General features: G+C 35.5%; 3 protein-coding genes across 3 annotated transcripts; 2 read left to right on the top strand and 1 right to left on the bottom strand.

Annotated features, from left to right (window-relative positions):
* Positions 1–344: 344 nt before the first annotated feature.
* LOC114194973 (DNA replication licensing factor MCM7) lies at positions 345–5,540 on the top strand. The gene is made up of 15 exons (XM_028085389.1): positions 345–530; positions 722–789; positions 881–940; positions 1,018–1,241; positions 1,365–1,542; positions 1,865–1,987; positions 2,116–2,205; positions 2,329–2,471; positions 2,626–2,803; positions 3,150–3,341; positions 3,497–3,669; positions 3,768–3,971; positions 4,164–4,329; positions 4,606–4,827; positions 5,161–5,540. The coding sequence occupies exons 1-15, from the start codon at positions 494–496 to the stop codon at positions 5,263–5,265; spliced, it is 2,163 nt and encodes a 720-aa protein (XP_027941190.1). The 5' UTR covers positions 345–493; the 3' UTR covers positions 5,266–5,540.
* A 1,161-nt stretch (positions 5,541–6,701) lies between these two features.
* LOC114191536 (DNA mismatch repair protein MSH6) lies at positions 6,702–15,482 on the top strand. Its single transcript, XM_028080761.1, has 21 exons — positions 6,702–7,719; positions 8,158–8,254; positions 8,449–8,551; positions 8,634–8,687; positions 8,771–8,845; positions 8,954–9,022; positions 9,131–9,214; positions 9,379–9,573; positions 9,941–10,443; positions 10,539–10,668; positions 11,257–11,348; positions 11,459–11,637; positions 11,712–11,914; positions 12,001–12,102; positions 12,407–12,569; positions 12,675–12,964; positions 13,121–13,258; positions 13,809–13,888; positions 14,017–14,116; positions 14,353–14,482; positions 14,960–15,482. Exons 1-21 carry the CDS (start codon positions 6,888–6,890, stop codon positions 15,202–15,204), a joined length of 3,864 nt encoding a protein of 1,287 aa, XP_027936562.1. The 5' UTR covers positions 6,702–6,887; the 3' UTR covers positions 15,205–15,482.
* A 185-nt stretch (positions 15,483–15,667) lies between these two features.
* On the bottom strand, positions 15,668–19,272 carry LOC114172685. Its single transcript, XM_028057040.1, has 6 exons — positions 17,703–19,272; positions 17,504–17,575; positions 16,858–16,925; positions 16,542–16,671; positions 16,106–16,186; positions 15,668–16,019 (listed from the first exon to the last, which is right to left on the bottom strand). Exons 1-6 carry the CDS (start codon positions 17,835–17,837, stop codon positions 15,873–15,875), a joined length of 633 nt encoding a protein of 210 aa, XP_027912841.1. The 5' UTR covers positions 17,838–19,272; the 3' UTR covers positions 15,668–15,872.
* Between the last annotated feature and the right edge of the window lie 1,313 nt (positions 19,273–20,585).

The raw sequence follows: 20,585 nt of genomic DNA, 5'->3' as shown, positions 1-20,585 counted from the left end.
TATACTTTTTTAATAATATTAAGAAAAGACACTACGTGAACAAAAAATTACTTAGTTAAAATTATAAATTTACGAAAAATAAAGGTATACATTTGAGAAAATTATATGTAGTTTATATTTAAACATAATTTATTCTTTATCCTGTCATTATTTTAATATAAAACATGACAACCCAACAATTTTTTACTTTGTAATATAGTATTAATTTTTTTAGTTTGTAATATAAAATTAATAACAAGAATTAAGAAAAATATAATTTATAATAATATTTTACGGAACATTACACACTTCACTTATACGACTCGAATACTTGAACATAAACGTTACTGTGTAGCCCATCGCAGCATATTCCGAAGGCTGTTCCTTTTCCCGCCAAAACTTGCCTTCTTGTTTATATACTTTGGCGCCCAATTCTCAGACCATTTCCTAGGTATATTTTCCCGCCTTCTTATCTTTCTTCCTCTGTAGCAATCGTTCACCAATCTTCACCACCATGACCACCAAGGATCTTGATTTCAATGCAGACATAGGTAAATCTTTTTTCTTCTTCCGATCTATGTCTTTGGATTAGGGTTATTACCCTAAATTTTATCTTCCTTCTTCCTCTTTCCCTCTTCCCTGTTAAGTTTATTTCAATCTAGGGTTTGTAATCTCTCCCTTTCTTTACCCACTCTCACTGATTTCTTTTCCGATTCGGTTAATTCAATTGTTCTTTCTCCAGCTCTGGCGAAGGACTTCCTTTCCAATTTCGCAGACGCCACTGGCGAAGCTAAATACCTTAATATCCTGGTGGGTTCTTTATTTTTCTCTAATTTTCATTTCTCTCCGATAACAACTATGTTAACTCTGATCTCTTATCTTATTGCTTTTCGTGTTTCAGCAAGACGTTGCAAACCACAAAACTAAAGCAGTTCAGATCGACCTTGAGGACTTAATTAACGTAATACTTGTTACTCTATTGTGCTTCTTATTCAAAACCCACGGTTCTGTTAATTTTTTTTCTCTGGGGAATTTCAGTACAAGGACTTAGACGAAGAATTTCTTAGGCGTGTTACCGAGAATACTAGAAGGTATATTGGAATTTTCTCCAATGCAGTTGACGAACTCATGCCAGAGTCTACTGAGGCATTCACGGATGATGATCATGACATATTGATGACTCAGAGAACTGATGAAGGAGGGGAAGGTGTTGACGGTTCGGACCCCCTTCAGAAGATGCCTCCTGAAATCAAGCGCTACTAGTGAGATTCCCTCCGTGTTTTGTGCTTTTCTTTGAATTTATATAGCGATTTTATTGTTGTAATTGCAGAAGTTTGTTATTTGTGATGCGACGGTCGTAATATGACATCGTGATTGTATTCCAGTGAGCTTTATATTAAAGCATCTTCGAAAGGACGACCATTTACAATTAGGGAGGTGAAAGCTTCGAACATTGGTCAGCTTGTAAGAATCTCTGGTATTGTGACACGTTGTTCGGATGTCAAACCATTGATGAAAGTGGCTGTATACACGTGCGAGGATTGTGGATTTGAAATTTATCAGGTGATTGATGAAATGACTGCATGAACTGCATATTTTAGACACTAGATTTTATGCCGTAAAAAAGTAAACAAAAGAACTATTGTTTGATATTTGCTTGGTACGATTTCAAAATAGTCCATTACACTTTTTGAAATTCTCTCTGCCCAAACGATTTGATTGCCTGGATCTTAAACAACAATATTTTAAAGATTATAATTTTCTATTAAAACCCCTTAAGGTTTTTGTTACGAATTTATACTTTTTCTGGGGTTATGGCTAGACTATTATGGTACTTACATGCCAGTTGGTTCTTGACGTTGTTATTCTCCCCCTTCCTAAACAGGAGGTAACGGCTCGAGTCTTCATGCCGTTATTTGAATGTCCATCAAAGCGCTGTGATACAAATAGAAGAAAGGGGAATGTTATCCTTCAACTGAGAGCATCTAAGTTTTTGAGATTTCAGGAGGTTTGCTCTCTTGTTGAGTCATCAAAACATATGCATTCACTTTCATTTTTCATATTGTTCTATGTAGTCCATACAATTGATTATTTACTTTAGAATAAGATGGTAATAGATTTATGATATGATTCCAGGCCAAAATTCAAGAATTAGCTGAACATGTTCCCAAAGGTCATATTCCACGAACAATGACTGTCCATTTAAGAGGAGAACTAACCAGAAAGGTTTGGTATTTCCTGCCTATTGGCTTTAAATTAGTAGTTACTTCATATGTTGTCTTGTAGCTGGAATTTAATGGCTAATTAACTGCTGCTGTTTATTAACTTATGCTTGCTGTAAATTGTTAGGTGGCTCCGGGTGATGTAGTCGAATTCTCTGGGATTTTTCTTCCTATACCTTACACTGGTTTTCGAGCAATGCGCGCAGGCTTGGTTGCTGACACTTACTTAGAGGCCATGTCTGTAACTCATTTCAAGAGAAAATATGAAGAGTAAGTTAGTTTTCAGATCTTAATTAGTAATACTGACACCATTTTTTTACTGCCACTTAGTACAGATATTATTGTGGCTTGCTTGAACATAATGAATACACCTATCTAATTTGGGACGTAACAACAGCCGCTTAACAAATTTGTTTTGTCATAGATATGAACTTCGAGGAGACGAGGAAGAACAGATTGCACGATTAGCAGAGGATGGTGACATCTACAATAAATTATCACGATCACTTGCTCCTGAAATTTTTGGACATGATGACATTAAAAAAGCACTGCTTCTTCTCCTTGTTGGTGCTCCACACCGGACCTTGAAGGATGGAATGAAGGTAAGGAACTATGAGAATAAAACAACGAACTGGGTATAAACAACCACAAACTGGGTATAAATAAAACCACGTGCTTACTTAAACTTTGTATGAAAATCAAGTTGAATTAGTTGGGATTAAGGCATAATATCATTGGAAAAATTAAAATTGTATTAGTGGTAAAATTTCACGTATGGAATCACTGTTTTGTCCTCTCCCTTTCACTCTGTTGGCATTGGTCATTTTCCTGTCTTACTTTCTGTGGTTGAAGCTTATTCTACATTGTGCTTTCTAGTGTTTATGCTATACGTGCACATTTACATGTACATGAGTAAACCACTAAATATCAGTCTTCATTTAATTGCAGATTAGAGGAGATTTACATATATGTTTGATGGGTGATCCTGGTGTTGCCAAGAGTCAGCTTCTTAAACACATAATCAATGTAGCACCCAGAGGGGTGTACACCACTGGCAGAGGAAGCAGTGGAGTAGGTCTAACTGCTGCTGTTCAAAAAGATCCAGTGACAAATGAGATGGTTCTTGAAGGTGGAGCATTGGTAATTAATTGCAACCAGTCCTTCCATCCATATATTGTTCTTATATATTTTAGGTTGAGGAAACTAGAAAATTGTGGTCAAATACGCATATGAAATGTTGTCTGTACATGCAAATAATCAGATGAAAATAACTGGAAGAACTTTATGAATTTCAGGTGTTAGCAGATATGGGCATATGTGCCATTGATGAATTTGACAAGATGGATGAATCGGATCGTACAGCTATTCACGAAGTTATGGAACAACAGACTGTTAGCATTGCCAAGGCTGGAATCACGACATCTCTGAATGCAAGGACTGCTGTTCTTGCTGCTGCTAATCCAGCATGGTATTATTTATTTTCACCTTATTGAATGCAGACCTAATCTTATAGGTATCCACACTTGTGCTTTCAAAATCTAATTTTATCCATGTTTTGTTGTGAAGGGGAAGATATGATCTCAGAAGAACTCCAGCTGAAAATATTAATCTTCCACATGCCCTCCTATCAAGGTTTGATCTTCTGTGGTTAATCCTTGATCGAGCTGATATGGATAATGATCTTGAAATGGCTAGGCATGTTGTATATGTTCACCAAAATAAGGAGTCTCCTGCTCTAGGATTCACTCCTCTTGAACCATCTGTTCTACGGTGAGTACAGCAGAAGTACAGTGATCTGATTTTAATTTTAAATGGTTAGAACTGCGTATGGTGCATGTGTTGCTCATCTGGTTGTATGTTTATTCTAACTTCTCATTTAGTTTCATATAGGTGATTGTACCAATTTTCTCTTTACTTGTAAAAGGAAACTAATACAGAATGAAATGTTTTGGTTTTATATAGTGCATACATATCAGCTGCAAGAAGACTGTCACCAAGTGTCCCCAGGGAACTGGAAGAGTATATTGCTACTGCATACTCCAGCATCCGTCAAGAAGAAGCAAGGTCCAATGCTCCACATTCCTACACTACTGTCAGAACATTACTCAGTATTCTCCGCATATCAGCTGTAAGTCTCCATCTTTTCCCAAAGAGATCAGCAAAGTTAAGCATTTAGATTATATGGACTTTCCTTTTGGGGTTAATGACTTATGTACATACGTGACTTCAAATTCAGTTTTTTAAAATTAAAACTGATTTAGGTGTTTACTAATAACTTTTAGCTTCGAAAGATCAGTTGTCACTCGGTGGGCTCTGCCTTTAAAAGCACAATCTATAATAGTAAGCATTATTTATAATTGTATGTGGCCTAAGTAAAAGTATTCCATTCTTAATTTCTGAACAGGCACTAGCAAGACTCCGTTTTTCTGAAACTGTTGCTCAGAGTGATGTGGACGAAGCACTGAGGTTAATGCAGATGTCAAAATTTTCTTTGTACTCTGATGACCGTCAAAAGTCCGGTCTTGATGCCATATCTGATATTTATTCCATAGTACGAGATGAAGCAGCTAGAGGTAACCGAGTGGATGTCAGCTATGCCCATGCGCTGAACTGGATATCTAGGAAGGTTAGTACGTATTGCTAAATGTTGAATTTTGTCTATTATGAAGTATTTTAGATGATTTTTGCGTCAAACTTGAGAAGAGAAGTTTGAATCTTGAACAAGAGGGCTCAAAAGTAAAAGTTTATGGAACAAAAGAAATAATACTTTTTGTAATTGCACTAATTGTTTATTGATCCTCTCTGGATTTATTTATTGGCAATGCAAGACATGGCTATGGAATTAATTATTGTTTTAGACGTGTGAAGCCGGAGCAAGACCATGGTTTTTGATGAACTACCTGCTTTGTTTCCCTCTCGATAATATATTCTGACAACAGAACTTCCGACTATGAAACAGGGTTACAGCGAAGCTCAGTTGAAAGAGTGCTTGGAAGAGTATGCAGCACTAAATGTATGGCAGATACATCCTCATACCTTTGACATTAGATTTATTGATGCTTGAGGCACTTTTCTTCCCCATTAACATGATTTGTGGCAATCTAGTTTCAAGAAGCTGGACTAGTAGTTGGTAGACTTGGGCAATCATATTCTGTCATTTGGTTTTTATTATTTTGATTTAGGTTTTTGTATTATTACAGTTTAGATTTGTATTTTTTACTTGAGTACAGTAATTGCAAATTTAGTACCTACTTGAAGCTGCATAAAGTTGCTTCCTGATCCTAAAATGTAGAACATTATAAACTTTGTATGCAATGTGTTTATTTTTATTTAGTCTGACACATTTGAAAGCTATAATAGGAAGCTATTGACCTTGCATTGTGTTTTTGTTGTTGGAACTTGGAAGTGTCATTGGGTCGCTAAAGAAGTTTTAATCAGAACACAGCAAAGATGTTGAGGGATACGATAAATCCATAACGAAAACTTTATTCGATCAGAAAAATCTTTGGGTGGAAGAGAGAATATTTGTTCTGGGATTTTATTAAAACGTTATGCTTTTATAATTTGTATTGCTCAATTTATAGTGTTAATTAATTACTGTATATTTCGTGTGGGGGCAAAAACTTTGCGCGGGTCATTATATCGTAATCGGTTTTTGTCATCTTAAGATAGCTCATGATAAAATTTCCAAATAATAATTATATATAAATGTTAAATACCAATCCAATAATACCTGGTTACTTTAGCTGTTACCATCCTTTAAAAAACATCACAATGAGTATATTTAAACATGCAAAATAGTGTTATATTATTAAAATATGATAAAAGTGTCTGTTATAATACTAAAGGACGTATGCTTATAGTTTAGTATGATTTTATGTAAGTGTAACTTTCCCTATTTCTATAATACATCTTTATTCGTTATAATATTAACTTTTAATTGTTTTTTCTTTATAAAACATATCTAAAGAATAAAATATCACTAAATTATTTAAATTTTATTATAATATATTCAATAAAAATAATTTATCCAATAAAAATTATTTAAAACAAACAATGCCAAATTCTTTTAGATAAAAAGTAAACAATTTTCGTAGGGATGGACAAATTCATATTTAACTTTTGATTGTTTTTTTTTTATAAATCATATCTAAAGATTAAAATTTAAGAAAATTATTTAAATTTTATTATAATATATTCAACGAAAAAAGTTTATATCCAATAAAAATCAAAACTCTCTGAAATCACAGTTATGCATGCTTTATAACGGTTAGTAACTAAGTATATATTAAAAAAAATGATATTTTGACTACCAATGACAATTTTTTTTATAATTTGAGGTATCATTTTTTAAATAATTTTAAAATATTAAAAATATAAAAATATAAAATTAAAAATCACCTAAAAAATAAAACCTAAAATTATAAAAAAAAATTCAAAATTTAATAGCTAAAAAATTATTATCTGTATATTTATTTTTCCAAAACGGTAGAACCTGAAGCGGGCGCACTGGGCTCGAAAACCGAACTACCATTACTAAGCACTGAGAGAGCCTGAGACTATATATAGCGTCAATTCCCGCCACGCACGAGAAACAATTCCCGCCACCGCTACCACCACCACCGCCTCCTTTTATGTTACGATAACCCTTCCCTCACTGCACTCTGCAACACTCTCAACACATCAATGGGTCCTTCTCGTCGCAACAGCAATGGTCGATCACCGCTCGTCAATCAACAGCGTCAAATCACTTCGTTCTTCACCAAAACCCCGTCCCCCTCTCCCACCCTCGCCAAAACCAACCAAAAGCCAAACCCTAACCACGATTCAGATTCTAACCCTAGCCCTAGTTCCACGACTCTCACTCCCTCACCCCTCAATCCCAAGCCGAACAAATCCCTTCTTGTAATTGGCGCTTCCGTTTCTCCACCCTCCGCTTCGTCTTCTCTCTACGGCCAAGAAGTCGTTGGCCGAAGGGTCAAGGTTTATTGGCCTTTAGACAAAGCCTGGTACGAAGGTTCCGTCAAATCCTTTGATAAAAGCACCTCCAAGCACGTGGTTCGTTACTTAGATGACGAAGAGGAATCGCTCATCCTAGCCCAGGAGAAAATCGAGTGGCTCCACGAGTCCTCTACGAAGAAACTTAAACGCCTGCGTCGCGGATTCTCCGACATTAGGAAGATGGAGATTGACGAGGAAGAATTAAAAGAAGAAAGCAACAAAGGAGAAGAAGAACAACAAGATAATGTTAACGATGATGATGATTCCAATGACGAGGATTGGGGGAAGAATGCTGCATCATTGGAGGATGCTGGGGATGGGGAAGAAGATACGGATTTGGAGGACGAGGATGAAGAGGACGTAGCCGGGAGTGCTAAAGGAAAAAAGGTTGAGGCTAAAAAGCGGAAACTAAGTGCAACGGATAAACTAGAGCCTGCGAAAAAGAGCAAGAGTGGAGTGGAAGTTTGTAAAGGGAGTTTCAAGCTCTCAGTGATGGAGCCTACTACTAATTTGGAGAGTAAGTGACTTAATTAATCATTTGAAGGGAGATTTCAAGGACGGAAACTGTTTGAGTCTTCTGTGATCAGATTTTGAACCTTTGCAACCTCATTTTCGTTACCTTTTTTTGTATGGTCGTTAGGAGTGTGTGCGTTAAATATGGCAATTTTCAAATTTATGGGCAAAAATTAAGAAGCACGTGTTGGTTAAATTACGCATAGTGATGAGAAAGATTTCCTAATAAAAAGAATAAAGCAAAAGAAAAAGCAAGAAGTCACTCTTGTAGTTGTTTCTGTTTCTCCAATGGCTAGTATTTTATTCAAGCCTTTTTGTCTTCACTGGCGCATTTTTCGTATGCTTGTACTTATTTCATTGGATGATGTCGCTAGCCAACTGAAATGCAGGGGTTAATATATTTTGTAGTTTATAATGTAAGTCGTGTCTTTGAATTTTGCAGTTAAAAAGACATCTAGTGGCGATGACAATGTTTCATTTACTGAGACCTCTGAAAGATTTGCATCTCGTGAAGCTCAGAAACTGCGCTTCCTGAAAGTGTGAGTGCTGACCTTAGTGATGTAGCAATTCAAGTTTTTCCATGCCAAAGTCTTTTCCTGTCCAATACAGTAGTTTTTTATGCCAACTGGTTTATGAGCTTGCACCTTATCAACTGTCAGCGTCATTTTTGTCAGTCGTTTAACTTTTTGATTTATACTACATGATGCTATTTTTGTATATGGTATTGGTACAGAGACCGCAGGGATGCCAAGCGAAGAAGACCAGGGGATGAAAACTATGATTCAAGAACTCTCTACTTACCTCCGGATTTCTTAAGGAGTTTGTCAGAGGGTCAGGTAAATTACTGCTAAAGCCGTTGGGTGAAACTCTCAAATTTCAAAGGCGCATGCAATTAATATGGTCATTTGATGAATGCAGAAACAATGGTGGGAGTTCAAGTCAAGGCATATGGACAAAGTGTTGTTTTTCAAGGTTAAGTTGGCTAAGTTTGTTGATGACATTAGTCCATTCCTTCCAACCAAATCAAACATATTCTCTCCCTATTTGTGGTGCAGATGGGTAAATTTTATGAGCTTTTTGAGATGGATGCACATGTAGGAGTTAAAGAGCTTGATTTGCAATATATGAAGGTGTGCGTGAATATCTAGAGTTGTGAATTTTCTTTAGAATCTTGAGGTGGCTTACCTATTTGCTTGCTCTAAATAATGCACACTTACCGATTTATATGACTCTTTCAGGGAGACCAACCTCATTGTGGATTTCCAGAGAAGAACTTCTCAATGAACGTGGAGAAACTGGCTAGGAAGGTTTGCAACTTTTTTTCTTATTTCATTGTTGCTACTGAACTAATTAACATGTATAACGATCCACCATGCTACTTGGGAGAAACTTACTACGTTACCTTGGTTGGACAGGGTTATCGAGTTCTTGTTGTGGAGCAGACTGAAACACCTGAACAGCTGGAGCTTCGACGTAAGGAGAAGGGCTCTAAAGATAAGGTATGATTTACCGTAACCAGAGAAGCAACTGTTTTTGTTCGTTTTTTTTTAATTGTTCCTTATAGTATGTGTTGATGAAATGTTTTAGAGAGTTACTTTTCTCGTTAACCCCAGTTTTGATAGAGGAATATTTGTCTCTTAACTTTGATGATCTTTCTTTCTAGGTTGTAAGGCGAGAGATATGTGCAGTGGTAACAAAAGGTACATTAACGGATGGGGAGTTGCTGTCAGCAAACCCCGAAGCTGCATATCTAATGTCCCTAACTGAGCATCATGAGAAACTTCCAAATGAAATTTCAGATCATAACTACGGTGTTTGTATAGTTGATGTTGCCACGAGTAGAGTTATTCTTGGACAGGTATGAATTTCTACATTCATTTAAATTCTCTGCCTAAATTTTATAATGCATAATATTGTTCCAGATCTTGGATGGGATCGGCAAAGGCCATCTACCTGTGAACTGTATAATTCTTCTACCTAAATTAGAATTGAAATAGATTGATTTGGGTGGGGATTGGGGGTGATATGTTGAGGATTTTAAGCTGGTAGCTTTATAATGTGTTTGTTCATAATTTCATAATTTATTTGGTTACTTCATTTTAAAGTTTCATGAATTTATGTGAAAAGTGCACATTATATTTATGCTACCTAACATGGACCTAATTAATCTACTAACTGCTTATTATCACTTATGTAAAAGAAGAGTTGACTTCTCTAAATGGCAGTTTAAGGATGACTTGGACTGCAGTGCATTGTGCTCTATCTTGTCTGAGATCAGGCCTGTTGAAATTGTTAAACCTGCCAAACTACTGAGTGCTGAAACGGAGAGAGCTCTGCTGAAGCATACCAGAAACCCTTTAGTGAATGAATTAGTTCCAGGTGTGGAATTCTGGGATGCTGGCAAAACACTGGATCAGTTGAAGAAAATTTATGGGAACGCTAGTGATGTTAGTGTTGAAGATAATGGGTTAGACTGCCTGCCAGATGTTTTACAGGAGCTGGTGAAAACAGGTGACAAAAGTATAAGTGCACTTTCAGCACTAGGTGGTGCTCTCTATTATCTGAAGCAGTCTTTTCTAGATGAGAGATTGCTTAGATTTGCACAGTTTGAGTTACTTCCGCAGTCTGGTTTTGAAGAACTTGCTTCAAAACACTACATGGTTCTTGATGTGGCTGCCATGGAGAATCTTGAGATTTTTGAGAATAGCAGGAATGGAGATTCTTCTGGGTATGTTTATCATGTGGTTATATGTAACATTTCTGTTTTAGACAAGATGGGTAAGTTATGTGTTTATGTTACTGAAATAGTGATGCTTCTTGTAGCACACTCTATGCCCAACTAAACCAATGTGTTACTGCATTTGGAAAGAGATTGCTAAAGACATGGCTTGCAAGACCGTTATGTCATGTGGAGTCCATTAAGGAACGCCAGGAAGCTGTTGCAGGTTTGAAGGTAGGTAGACCTTGTATTTTGCCTCTGATTCTGTTAGTCCTTCAGTATAAAAGTGATATTTACAAGGGGGCTGTTGCTACATCATCCAGTTAAGAAGGGCTATAAACTGTTGGTTTTTGTTTTATGTTAACTATACCTTATTCATGTTCATATTTTTGTTGGTATTGCCTTTCAGTTTGCCCCACTTTTTGACTAATATTTCTAGCAGTAGTCATGTGATGTTGTGGTCATTTGAAATAAATCCAACACACTTGCTATACTTTTTTTATTTTTATGGTGTAATTAATTACTAACCTCTTCTTTCCTTGGGAAGTATACCCATCTTGTTCTATGTAGGCCTCAGCTCTAGCAGTTCACTTGATTTGCTGTGTTCAATAATATATGTGGGGTATTTTGAACTTGTTTAAATTGTGCTTTTCTATTTATGTTGCTTTTGAAGTGATGTAGATAGAGATTAGATGTTGTGTGTGGGGTTGGCATGATGACATCTACTAGATTATATATGTGGCTAGGTTAGCCGGTGATAATAATCAGATGAAATACCGTTGCATAATACTGATTATTTTTTATATATGATTTGCTTTTTAGGGAGTTAACCTACCATCTGCTCTAGAATTTCGTAGAGCATTATCCAAGCTACCTGACATGGAGCGATTGCTTGCACGCATATTTTGCTCTAGGTAAAAACTATTGTGCAACAACCACGGGTGATATTTATATCGACCATACTGATTGCCACCATCTTATAATGTACTGAAGTATATATGCAACTTGGTTTTCTTGAATGCAGTGAAGCTAGTGGAAGGAATGCTAATAAAGTTATTCTGTATGAAGATGCAGCTAAGAAGCAAGTACAAGAGTTCATTGCAGCTCTCTGTGGCTGTGAACAGATGCTAGAAGCATGCTCTTCGCTTGGTGTCATTTTGAATAATGTCCAATCTAGACAACTTCATCATTTGTTAACACCAGGTATGCTGGTCTCATATATGTCATTAAATTATTCTGTTGCTGCTTGTTGATGTATTGAATTCTATTAAGTGCAGGTAAAGGTCTTCCTGATGTTCTGATGGAACTTAATCATTTCAAGGATGCTTTTGATTGGGTGGAAGCTAATAGCTCTGGGCGTATAATACCTCATGAAGGAGTCGACACAGAGTATGCCTCAGCCTGTAAGGCGGTTAAAGAGATTGAGTCCAATTTGTTGAAGCATCTCAAGGGGCAAAGGGAACTACTTGGAGACACATCAGTAAGAACTCTACCTGAAACAATTGGAGTTTAATCTTTTACATTGCATAAAATCAAATTTTTGATGTTCTTGTATATTTATTTCAGATTGTTTACGTCACAGTTGGAAAGGATGTGTACCTGTTGGAAGTCCCAGAAAATTTGTCTAGGAATATTCCTCGGGATTATGAATTGCGTTCATCCAGAAAAGTAAGTAGACAAACTGTGCTCTGAAAATTTCATCTCAATTCCAGAGATATCTATTTGATTTCTGTAATTGAGTGTAAAATAATATTTTGTTGTTTGTTGGCTTTACTTGTAAATAATCCTGCATATTTTTGTCCCAATTTATCTTTTGTACATTATAGTATATTATCTTGCATCAACAATGATAAAAAAAATTAATTCCCATGAAATTGTTGGTTAGTCATTGATACATTATTATCTGCACTGCAGATACGTCTGTCAATATAAAGCGGTTTTTTCTCTTATCTTTTTCGTATGATACATGCAGGGCTTCTTTAGGTATTGGACTCCAGATATTAAGATTTATTTAAAAGAACTCTCCCAAGCTGAATTGGAAAGGGAATCCTTGTTGAAAAATACGTTGCAGAGATTGATTGGGCGCTTTTGTGAAAACCACACGAAGTGGAAGCAGTTGGTCTCTGCAACTGCAGGTACATATTGTGGTCCTTTCACAAGATGGATTTCCCATGCTGCATTTAAATAGAAAAGTAAAAGCTTTTCTTTTGTATGGCTTAAACTACATTCACATGTTGCAGAACTGGATTTGTTGATCAGTTTAGCAATAGCTGGTGACTACTATGAAGGACCAACATGCACACCAACTTTTGTTGGTACATTATGTACTAAAGGAGCTCCTTACCTTCATGCTAAAAGTTTGGGACACCCTGTCCTCAGGAGTGATACCTTAGGCAAGGGTGCGTTTGTTCCCAATGACATAACCATTGGTGGTTCAGATCATGCCAGCTTTATCCTTCTAACAGGTCCTAACATGGGTGGGAAGTCAACTCTTCTTCGTCAGGTTTGCTTGACAGTGATTTTGGCACAGGTGAAACTTTAAGTCATTTTCAGATTATATATTCATTGGCTTTTTTTGTAAGTGTGTATGTGGGTGGGGGGTGTAGAACTGTTGGTCTTGCCCTTTGACTCATCTTAAATAAGCCCATTTTTAATCTGTGGAGTACACTTTTAATTTCGTATGCAGGTAGGAGCTGATGTCCCAGCAGAAAGCTTTGATTTGTCACCTGTTGATCGGATTTTTGTTCGAATGGGGGCCAAAGATAATATAATGGCTGGCCAAAGTACATTCTTAACTGAGCTTTCAGAAACTGCAACGATGCTGGTGAGATGTCTCTTCGAGTATTCAATTTGTATTACTTTTAATTTGGTGAAGCATGCTTATAAAAATAGGCTGCTTATAAGACTGAAGGTTATATTTCAAGCATTGTTTCTTATTTGATAAGTACTAGCGACATGTTCTTTCTGTTGGTTAAAATTTATTGAAAACCAATTTTTGGTGTGGGGTTCGCATTTTTCATGAGTCTAAATTATTAATTTAAATTGTAGTAAATAGTGTGTTTTCGGAAGAGTGGATTGCTAGGACTTTTCTTCCTTTGAATATGAACAAACTATGTGGTTTATGATAGTTATTTTTTTCTCTAAAATGTAAGAAGCAATGACACAGCATTGAGGAAGCAAGCATTTGTCTCGTCTTCTTTGGAGCTCACTCAATTTAATGTTTCACCTGCAATAGATTAGTTAGTTGTGTTTAATTCAGGAAGCTCTTTATGCCCCTTTTATTTTGTTATGCACATTACAGATGCATATAGATCAATCTGATCTTGTTAAAACATTGTTTCTTTCTAATTAAGTACTTTTGATGGTGAGTGCAGTCATCAGCAACTCGTAACTCATTGGTGGCTCTGGATGAGCTTGGGCGAGGGACTGCAACTTCTGATGGACAAGCCATTGCGTAAGTGTTTATTGTGGGATTAGTTGGACATATTTTTGTCCCACATGGTTTCATTATTCTTCATTGAGTTTATAGTTTCTAGTGAGTCCATCTCAGATTTTGCCTTTTGTATTTCAAATATTTGACAGGGAATCAGTATTAGAACATTTTGTGCGGAAGGTGCAGTGTCGCGGATTGTTTTCTACCCATTACCATCGATTAGCTGTAGATTACATCAACGATCCCAAGGTATTCCTAGTTTTTTCTATCCAGAATAATCATCAATGTTAGTTAAATTGAATTTTTTTTATCTAAATTTTCTTAATTTACTTAATTGGCCATAAATGATTGTAAGTCATGACAATATTTAGATGTGGTATCCTATAGAAAGTTTACATTGTGGTGTAGAGACTGTTCCACCTGCTTTTGGTCTGTTTTAGTTATGAAAAATCGTATCTCTGAATATGCTTTTGTGCTTGTAAAAGGTCTGTCTCAGTCACATGGCATGCCAAGTTGGTGATGGAATTGCAGGTTTAGACGAAGTCACCTTTCTTTACAGGCTAACGCCTGGTGCTTGCCCCAAGAGCTATGGTGTTAACGTTGCTCGGATAGCTGGTACGTTTTTGTTGTTTTGAAGTTTAATAAACATGGATTGTGCTCCTCTATAGAGAGGGGTATACTTTCAGAGGGTAAAGTGCCAAATATAACCTCGTTGTTATAACACGTGAATTGTATTTTCCAATTTCAACCAATAATTTTCCAATCGACAGTTATATCCTTGCACTTGCCCTATAAAGTGCACTAAATTTAGAGGAGACTAACCTGACATTGGTAGTGAGCATGTTCTCTCCAACATCTGCAGTTCGCTAGTTTTTGGTTCATCGACTTTTAAGCTTAAACATCAGGTTGACTATCTCGATATATTATCAAAATGAGTTGTGTCTGTAGATGACTTTTGGATCGTACTGGAAAACTGTTAAATCAGTGTGTTGATTATACTATTTGCTACGAATGTGCTATGCTTTATTTTCTGTCGTATGTATAATTATTAACAAATTCATATTATCATGAAGCAAATTAATTTTATTTCAGGACTTCCAACTTCTGTGCTTCAGAAAGCTGCTGCCAAGTCTAGAGAATTTGAGGCAAGTTATGGTAAATGCAGAAAGGGGTCTTCTGAAACAAACTCCCCCAATAAAATCTGGGTTGATGAGATAGCAGCTATCATACGAAAATTGACCGAAGTTGCCACCAATTTGAGTTGCCAGGAAACCCTTTCCGTTAGTTCCCTAAGGGAACTTCAGGACAAAGCACGAGAATCGATGCAGCGATGTTAAACTATTTAACAAGATAGTTCATTCTTTGAAGAAGTAAGCATACTTCTACGGCCGTATTCTCCGTTAATATCATTCCGGACAGTATACGGCCAAGTTTTGCCTTGTATGCTGGTGGTCTAACATTTCTGTTTTGTTGTGTAGCACATGTATATATTTTTGCACGTGAAGAGTGTCCGATACGAGTTCGATTAATTAGGCTCACCCATTGTACATATTTAGCAGCTATCTAATTGAATTTTTTTTATCTAATACAAATGTCAGCTTGGGTTTTCCTTCTATCAAGTGATTAATACTTACTATTCCTTTGATTCGTCGTTGAATAAGTTTTATATTTTAATTTCTACAATTAATAATTAATATATTTTAAACTTAAGTTTAAAATAATGCTAAAGTTTTGAACAGATTGAAAATGGTACATCTGAAGATTTAAATAAATAATTTCTAAATATAAGAACTGAAAAAGTTACATCTGTAAGATAAATGTTATTAAACTTTTTGTATGGTATGTAACGGGATCGGACGCCCAAAGTACCTAACCTAGTACTTTATTAGTGTTGGGCGGGGGCAAGGGAAGGTGCATTCCGATCTGAATTCCATTATCTTAAATTGTGCCGCAAAATGTTATTTGACGAACATCTCATAATGCTCTTATACAGTAAACAAATAATCTATGAATGTCTTAAATTTACATTATGCTGTATCTCATCTTCATCATCAGAATCTTGATACTGCTTACTACTGTTCTGAATGGCTCCAATAATCTTAATAACTATGTACATAGGTATAATAATTCCGCTAGCCTTTAATATAATTACCTGCATAAAAAAATGGTATATTAACCGTAAGCGAAAATTGTAAATATTTCTTTTCCATTTTATACTTAAAATTGGAGAGCACTTACAGTAAATAGTGTAAATGGGTAATCTTGCGTTCCGTTTGAAAGCACTGCGAAAAAATGTCTTACTAGCAAGACAATCGTAAACTGCATAGAAAAGGTAGGTGGTTATTTTTCAGCATGTTTACGCGTTACACAAATAAATGAGTCACATGAAGAAAAGTTTTGTTTGTTTGTTTGAAAGAGAGAATGTTGATTTCAACTCTTGGGCGGCCATGCGTTGGAAACCCAATTCAACGCAAGTGGCAATGCAGTTGGCAATAGCAGAAGGGAGTCTGAGTCCACTCTGACTCGTTGCTTTTCACAACTTCACCCAACTTTATTTTATTCTTAACTAATTATTTTTTATTGCACAGCACAAGCAACCTTTCTGTTGCCATGGCTAATATTGATTCAGAAGTAGGACGCGTGAAAAGAAAAAAGCTAATCAGATAATGCTTACAGCTATTGCAAGTGATCGACAGCAAGACGCGTTTCTGTCCCCGCCTGAACTGCATTCCGAGTAATCGCTTTCCACTGCAACTCCTTCAACCGTTATCTCTGTTCTTTCGTTTGACTCTTCTTCTTCCTCCCTTTAAAGGTAAATTATTTTAATAATAATAAATACTAATCTTATAAAACAGTTTGTATTCCTTGCTCCCTCTCACGTAGCCACGTGTTATCACAATTCTTCATTAATTAATTAAATAATTAGTTATAAAGATCACTTTGATTGAATCGGACGCGGGAAATATACATATTATATTATGAAAAATTACCTAATGGACATTGCTTCATCATTTATCTTAGACTTCTTGGGTGGAGCTGAATATCCGGGTTCATATTGCTGCAATAACAAAACTAATATCAATCTACATACTCATCACACAATGCCCTTTTCAGATAAATAAGTAATTATGCAATAAATGGGTCTCACTTCATTGAATGTATGATAAAACAAATTTCCAACCCCACTTTCCTACAATATGTCAAATGAAATCGAAGATTCAAAAAGACAAATAAGTGAAACTTCGTCCTTTGGAGAAACAGATAGGTGTTGATATAGAAATGGTATACTAATGGGTAGAGACTTCAATATTCAGCAAAGTTAAGCAAAAGACAAAAACAAAAGCAACTGCGGTTTGAAAATAAACAAAAGGGGAAAGGAAGAAAAAAAGGAACTTATTATCGTTTCTATGTCAAAATCAGATAAGGAAGCGCACCCAATCACCATAACAAGGACACCAAATATTAGGTACACTCCGATAACTCTCTTTCTTCCCTCTTTTCTCTAAACAAAAAATTGATTGGCATCAAGAAATCAAGTTCGGTTATAGCTTACCAAAACCAGATGAAATTAACGCTACGAACAGAGTGCAAAACTAAAAAATAAAAAAATGAAAATTGAATGACCAAAGTTCATACCTGGAGACATATTTCACAGGTTGTATTTCCTTTCTCGTTACACCATCTTTGTATGCAATCTCTATGAGCAAACTGCGCAAGAAAAACGCAGTTATTAATCAGAATTAAAATAAAAACTCGAGCGAAGAAGCATAATAATAAGCTATTAACAAAAAAAATCAGGTGTTTAAGATTAAGAAGTTATGTATTTTTTATTTACCTTAACGGTTCCAGAACAAGCACAAGGTGCTTCCAAGGTTTCTATGCTTTCAAACTCTTCTTCGTGACAAATTCTACAGCGAGGAACCCCAGAAAGCAGCTTCAAATCATCGACTAACAAAACAACCTCTGCCATATATTTCACACCCAGTAGCGATCTCTGTTTCTTCAAATTCCAGCCTTTGTTTTCAAATTCTGTCGGGTACTCTGTTTTTTCGTTTTCCTTTCTACGCTCTCTTTCTCGGTCTTCTCAGGAATCTCAGAGTTTATATACGAACAATAAAACAAGGACATTTCCCATTTTACCCCTGTTTTTAATTCTCGAAGAAAAAACTAATGGCCTAATTTTCAAAAGAACCAAACCACGAAGGCTAGCTTTGACCTTAAAAACTTGGCAAAAAAGGGACTTGCTTGTAGCTTAGGATCAAACAAAAAGATTCTCTAATTTCCTTTAGGTTGGTTTGTTTGAAGTAGTAAAAATTGTTGAACAACCAAGCATTTAATCAGATTCCTTGCTTACAATAAATAAATAAAATTGTCTTAATCTGTGGCAAATTGGGAAAGAAGAAAAGAAAGAGGAAAGAAATGTATATTTTTTCTACTCTTTAGTAAGGAAAGCATATCTAAGATTGAAATAGAGGCTATCATATCAGAAGATACCCCATTTTGTTTTCTCCAATGGAAATTATTTAAATTTAGATTTAAGCCTATCTAGCTAGTATCACATATACCCAGTGACATTTTAGATTATGTTTCATTTATTAGGTGATCTTTTCAATCTTCCACTGTTTTGTCAGATATGCATGGGTTGACAATAAATCTGAAATCCCAATGTGCACCAACCAGTGTTGCCTATTCAAGAATGTTATGTTCTTTTTATCATTTTCCTTTTCTTTCTATTTCGTTGTTGCAATCAATAAAGTAGAGAGTTACAAATGGAAAATTGTCCTAGATTTAGTTGTTGTTATTACCAACTTAATAATTCATGATATTGAGTAATTGATTGTCTAAATTCTTACCCATTAACTGATTTCATTATCCCTTAAAAAGTGGTTGCATGTGTTACATGTAAACATTTTTTAACGTTAGGTTGCACGTCCTATTTCAATAGAACTAAATGCACACCAAATATATGCTGAATTCACACCCATCCCTTCCAAGCAAAAAACAAAATGTATGGGTATGGTTTCAATTTAATGAAGGGTTTTTTAAAACAAGAAAAACAAAAACAGAGAATGAAACATCCTTTGTACCTTTCTATTTGCTTATCTCTGGTTGGGAGGGAAGGGGGCACCATTGCAAATTATTGCATCTATCGAACCAAAATTTATGACACTAACATTACCAAACCAGGTTTAAATCTGGGACCTATGATTCTTCACCAACGGTAACAAACGTTCAAAACAAACTGAAATTTGAAATCATGGGTCCCTCTTTTTAGTTATGGTGATCACAGACCAAAGCCAACGCCACACCCACCATAATGCATCATGCTGCTCCTCCTTTACACGCCAAGCTCTTTATTCTCTTAGAATCTTTGGGTTTTTTAGGTAATCAATAGTAGCAAATGGATAACAAAATTATCAAATGATTTATTTATGTTCTTGTATTTCATAATAATATGTGGATAAATATATAAACGACACGTAGATACGTGTGTGACATAACAAATGAGATCCTAATATTATTTTTTTCATAAACTGATTTCAAATTTGTCTGCTTTGAGTGAGAAAAGAAAAGAAAAAAAGGCACGCGATTTAATTAGTTTCGTATTGTATGCAAGGAAGCTGACGCACGTGCTTATCCTTTCTCTTGTTCGTTCTTATCGTTTCCTCAAAAACATTTCTGGATTTATCCAACAATTATGAGCAATCCTTGTCATTTAGAAGATTCACAACACACAAATCACAAGTAATAGGGATTCAGTTTACACTTTCCTATGCGAGCTTTTCCACAAGCAAGTGGTCGGCACTAAGTTGCGCCTGTGGGGACAGTCACCTTCCATTGAGAAAAGTGGACCTTATCTATCCAACATAAAATTTCTAATTTCGCACCTAACATTTTCTCATTACCTATTTCCATAACACACCCATGGGGTCTCCAAATAAACTTCCAGGGTAATTTATGTATATAAAAGTTGGGAGATATTTGGTGGTGGTTTGAGGATGAAGTTTGATCCGTACTGTTAGATGAAGCTAATGGTGTCACTGTCGAGTTGGGTTTAAGCTAAGTGTTTTTGTGATATAACTAACTACAGAATGTGCTTTAATGCACAGAATAAAGAGGGACAAAGCAATGGGTCACCCAAAGAGTATGTAAGTTTAACTCTTTTGATAAGAAATGCAAACTAGAAAGGTGTCCTTAGTTGTTGAATATCATCGATGTCTTAGCTTCAAAGTTCATGCATTTCTATGGATAATATCATTCATATAATATAAGATAAAAAAGAAAAGTAGATAAGATGGAATATTTTTGGATAAATGGCCCATAATATGATATAATATGACATAAAAGCATTTTCTCTTGTCACCGATCAACAATAGTGTATTCCCGTTAGTGTATGGGCTAATGTCGAAGTTCCGTTGGTCCAGTTGTCTTTGGGCTATTGTTTCGTACTTTCACTTATTTTCATTTTATTGATTCAGACTTTTTACATCTATGTTAATGAAAAAGACCTACCGGGATGTTTTGTAAATAAAATTGTTAACTTGAGTGTAATGACATCATATCACTCATAAATAACTCACGTCATACTCTTATTAGTAAGTCATGATTCAATAATTTTTTATTTATAATTTAATATTTTACAATTTAAAATTAATATAATTATTATATTATTTTCCTTTGTTTATTTTTCTGTCTAAATATGCGAAAAAACCAATTA

Source organism: Vigna unguiculata, chromosome 1 (assembly GCF_004118075.2).
Source record: "Vigna unguiculata cultivar IT97K-499-35 chromosome 1, ASM411807v1, whole genome shotgun sequence".
In the NCBI taxonomy this organism is placed as follows: domain Eukaryota; kingdom Viridiplantae; phylum Streptophyta; class Magnoliopsida; order Fabales; family Fabaceae; genus Vigna; species Vigna unguiculata.
The sequence above is the reverse complement of the archived record's forward strand: the minus strand, read 5'-3'. Positions and strand labels throughout refer to the sequence as shown.

What these genes read in the sequence shown, in the direction of transcription:
- LOC114194973 (XM_028085389.1), top strand. Translation starts at nt 494, where the DNA reads ATGACCACCAAGGATCTTGATTTCAATGCAGACATAG. An exon ending in TTCAAGAGAAAATATGAAGA is followed by an intron (nt 2,472 to 2,625) that starts GTAAGTTAGTTT and finishes GTTTTGTCATAG; the next exon opens with ATATGAACTTCGAGGAGACG. An exon ending in TGAACTGGATATCTAGGAAG is followed by an intron (nt 4,828 to 5,160) that starts GTTAGTACGTAT and finishes ACTATGAAACAG; the next exon opens with GGTTACAGCGAAGCTCAGTT.
- LOC114191536 (XM_028080761.1), top strand. Translation starts at nt 6,888, where the DNA reads ATGGGTCCTTCTCGTCGCAACAGCAATGGTCGATCACCGCTCGTCAAT. An exon ending in ACAAAGTGTTGTTTTTCAAG is followed by an intron (nt 8,688 to 8,770) that starts GTTAAGTTGGCT and finishes TTTGTGGTGCAG; the next exon opens with ATGGGTAAATTTTATGAGCT. An exon ending in AGAAGGGCTCTAAAGATAAG is followed by an intron (nt 9,215 to 9,378) that starts GTATGATTTACC and finishes CTTTCTTTCTAG; the next exon opens with GTTGTAAGGCGAGAGATATG.
- LOC114172685 (XM_028057040.1), bottom strand. Translation starts at nt 17,837, where the DNA reads ATGGCAGAGGTTGTTTTGTTAGTCGATGATTTGAAGCTGCTTTCTGGG. An exon ending in CTTGTTCTGGAACCGTTAAG is followed by an intron (nt 17,576 to 17,702) that starts GTAAATAAAAAA and finishes TTTCTTGCGCAG; the next exon opens with TTTGCTCATAGAGATTGCAT. An exon ending in GATGAAGCAATGTCCATTAG is followed by an intron (nt 16,672 to 16,857) that starts GTAATTTTTCAT and finishes TTACCTTTAAAG; the next exon opens with GGAGGAAGAAGAAGAGTCAA.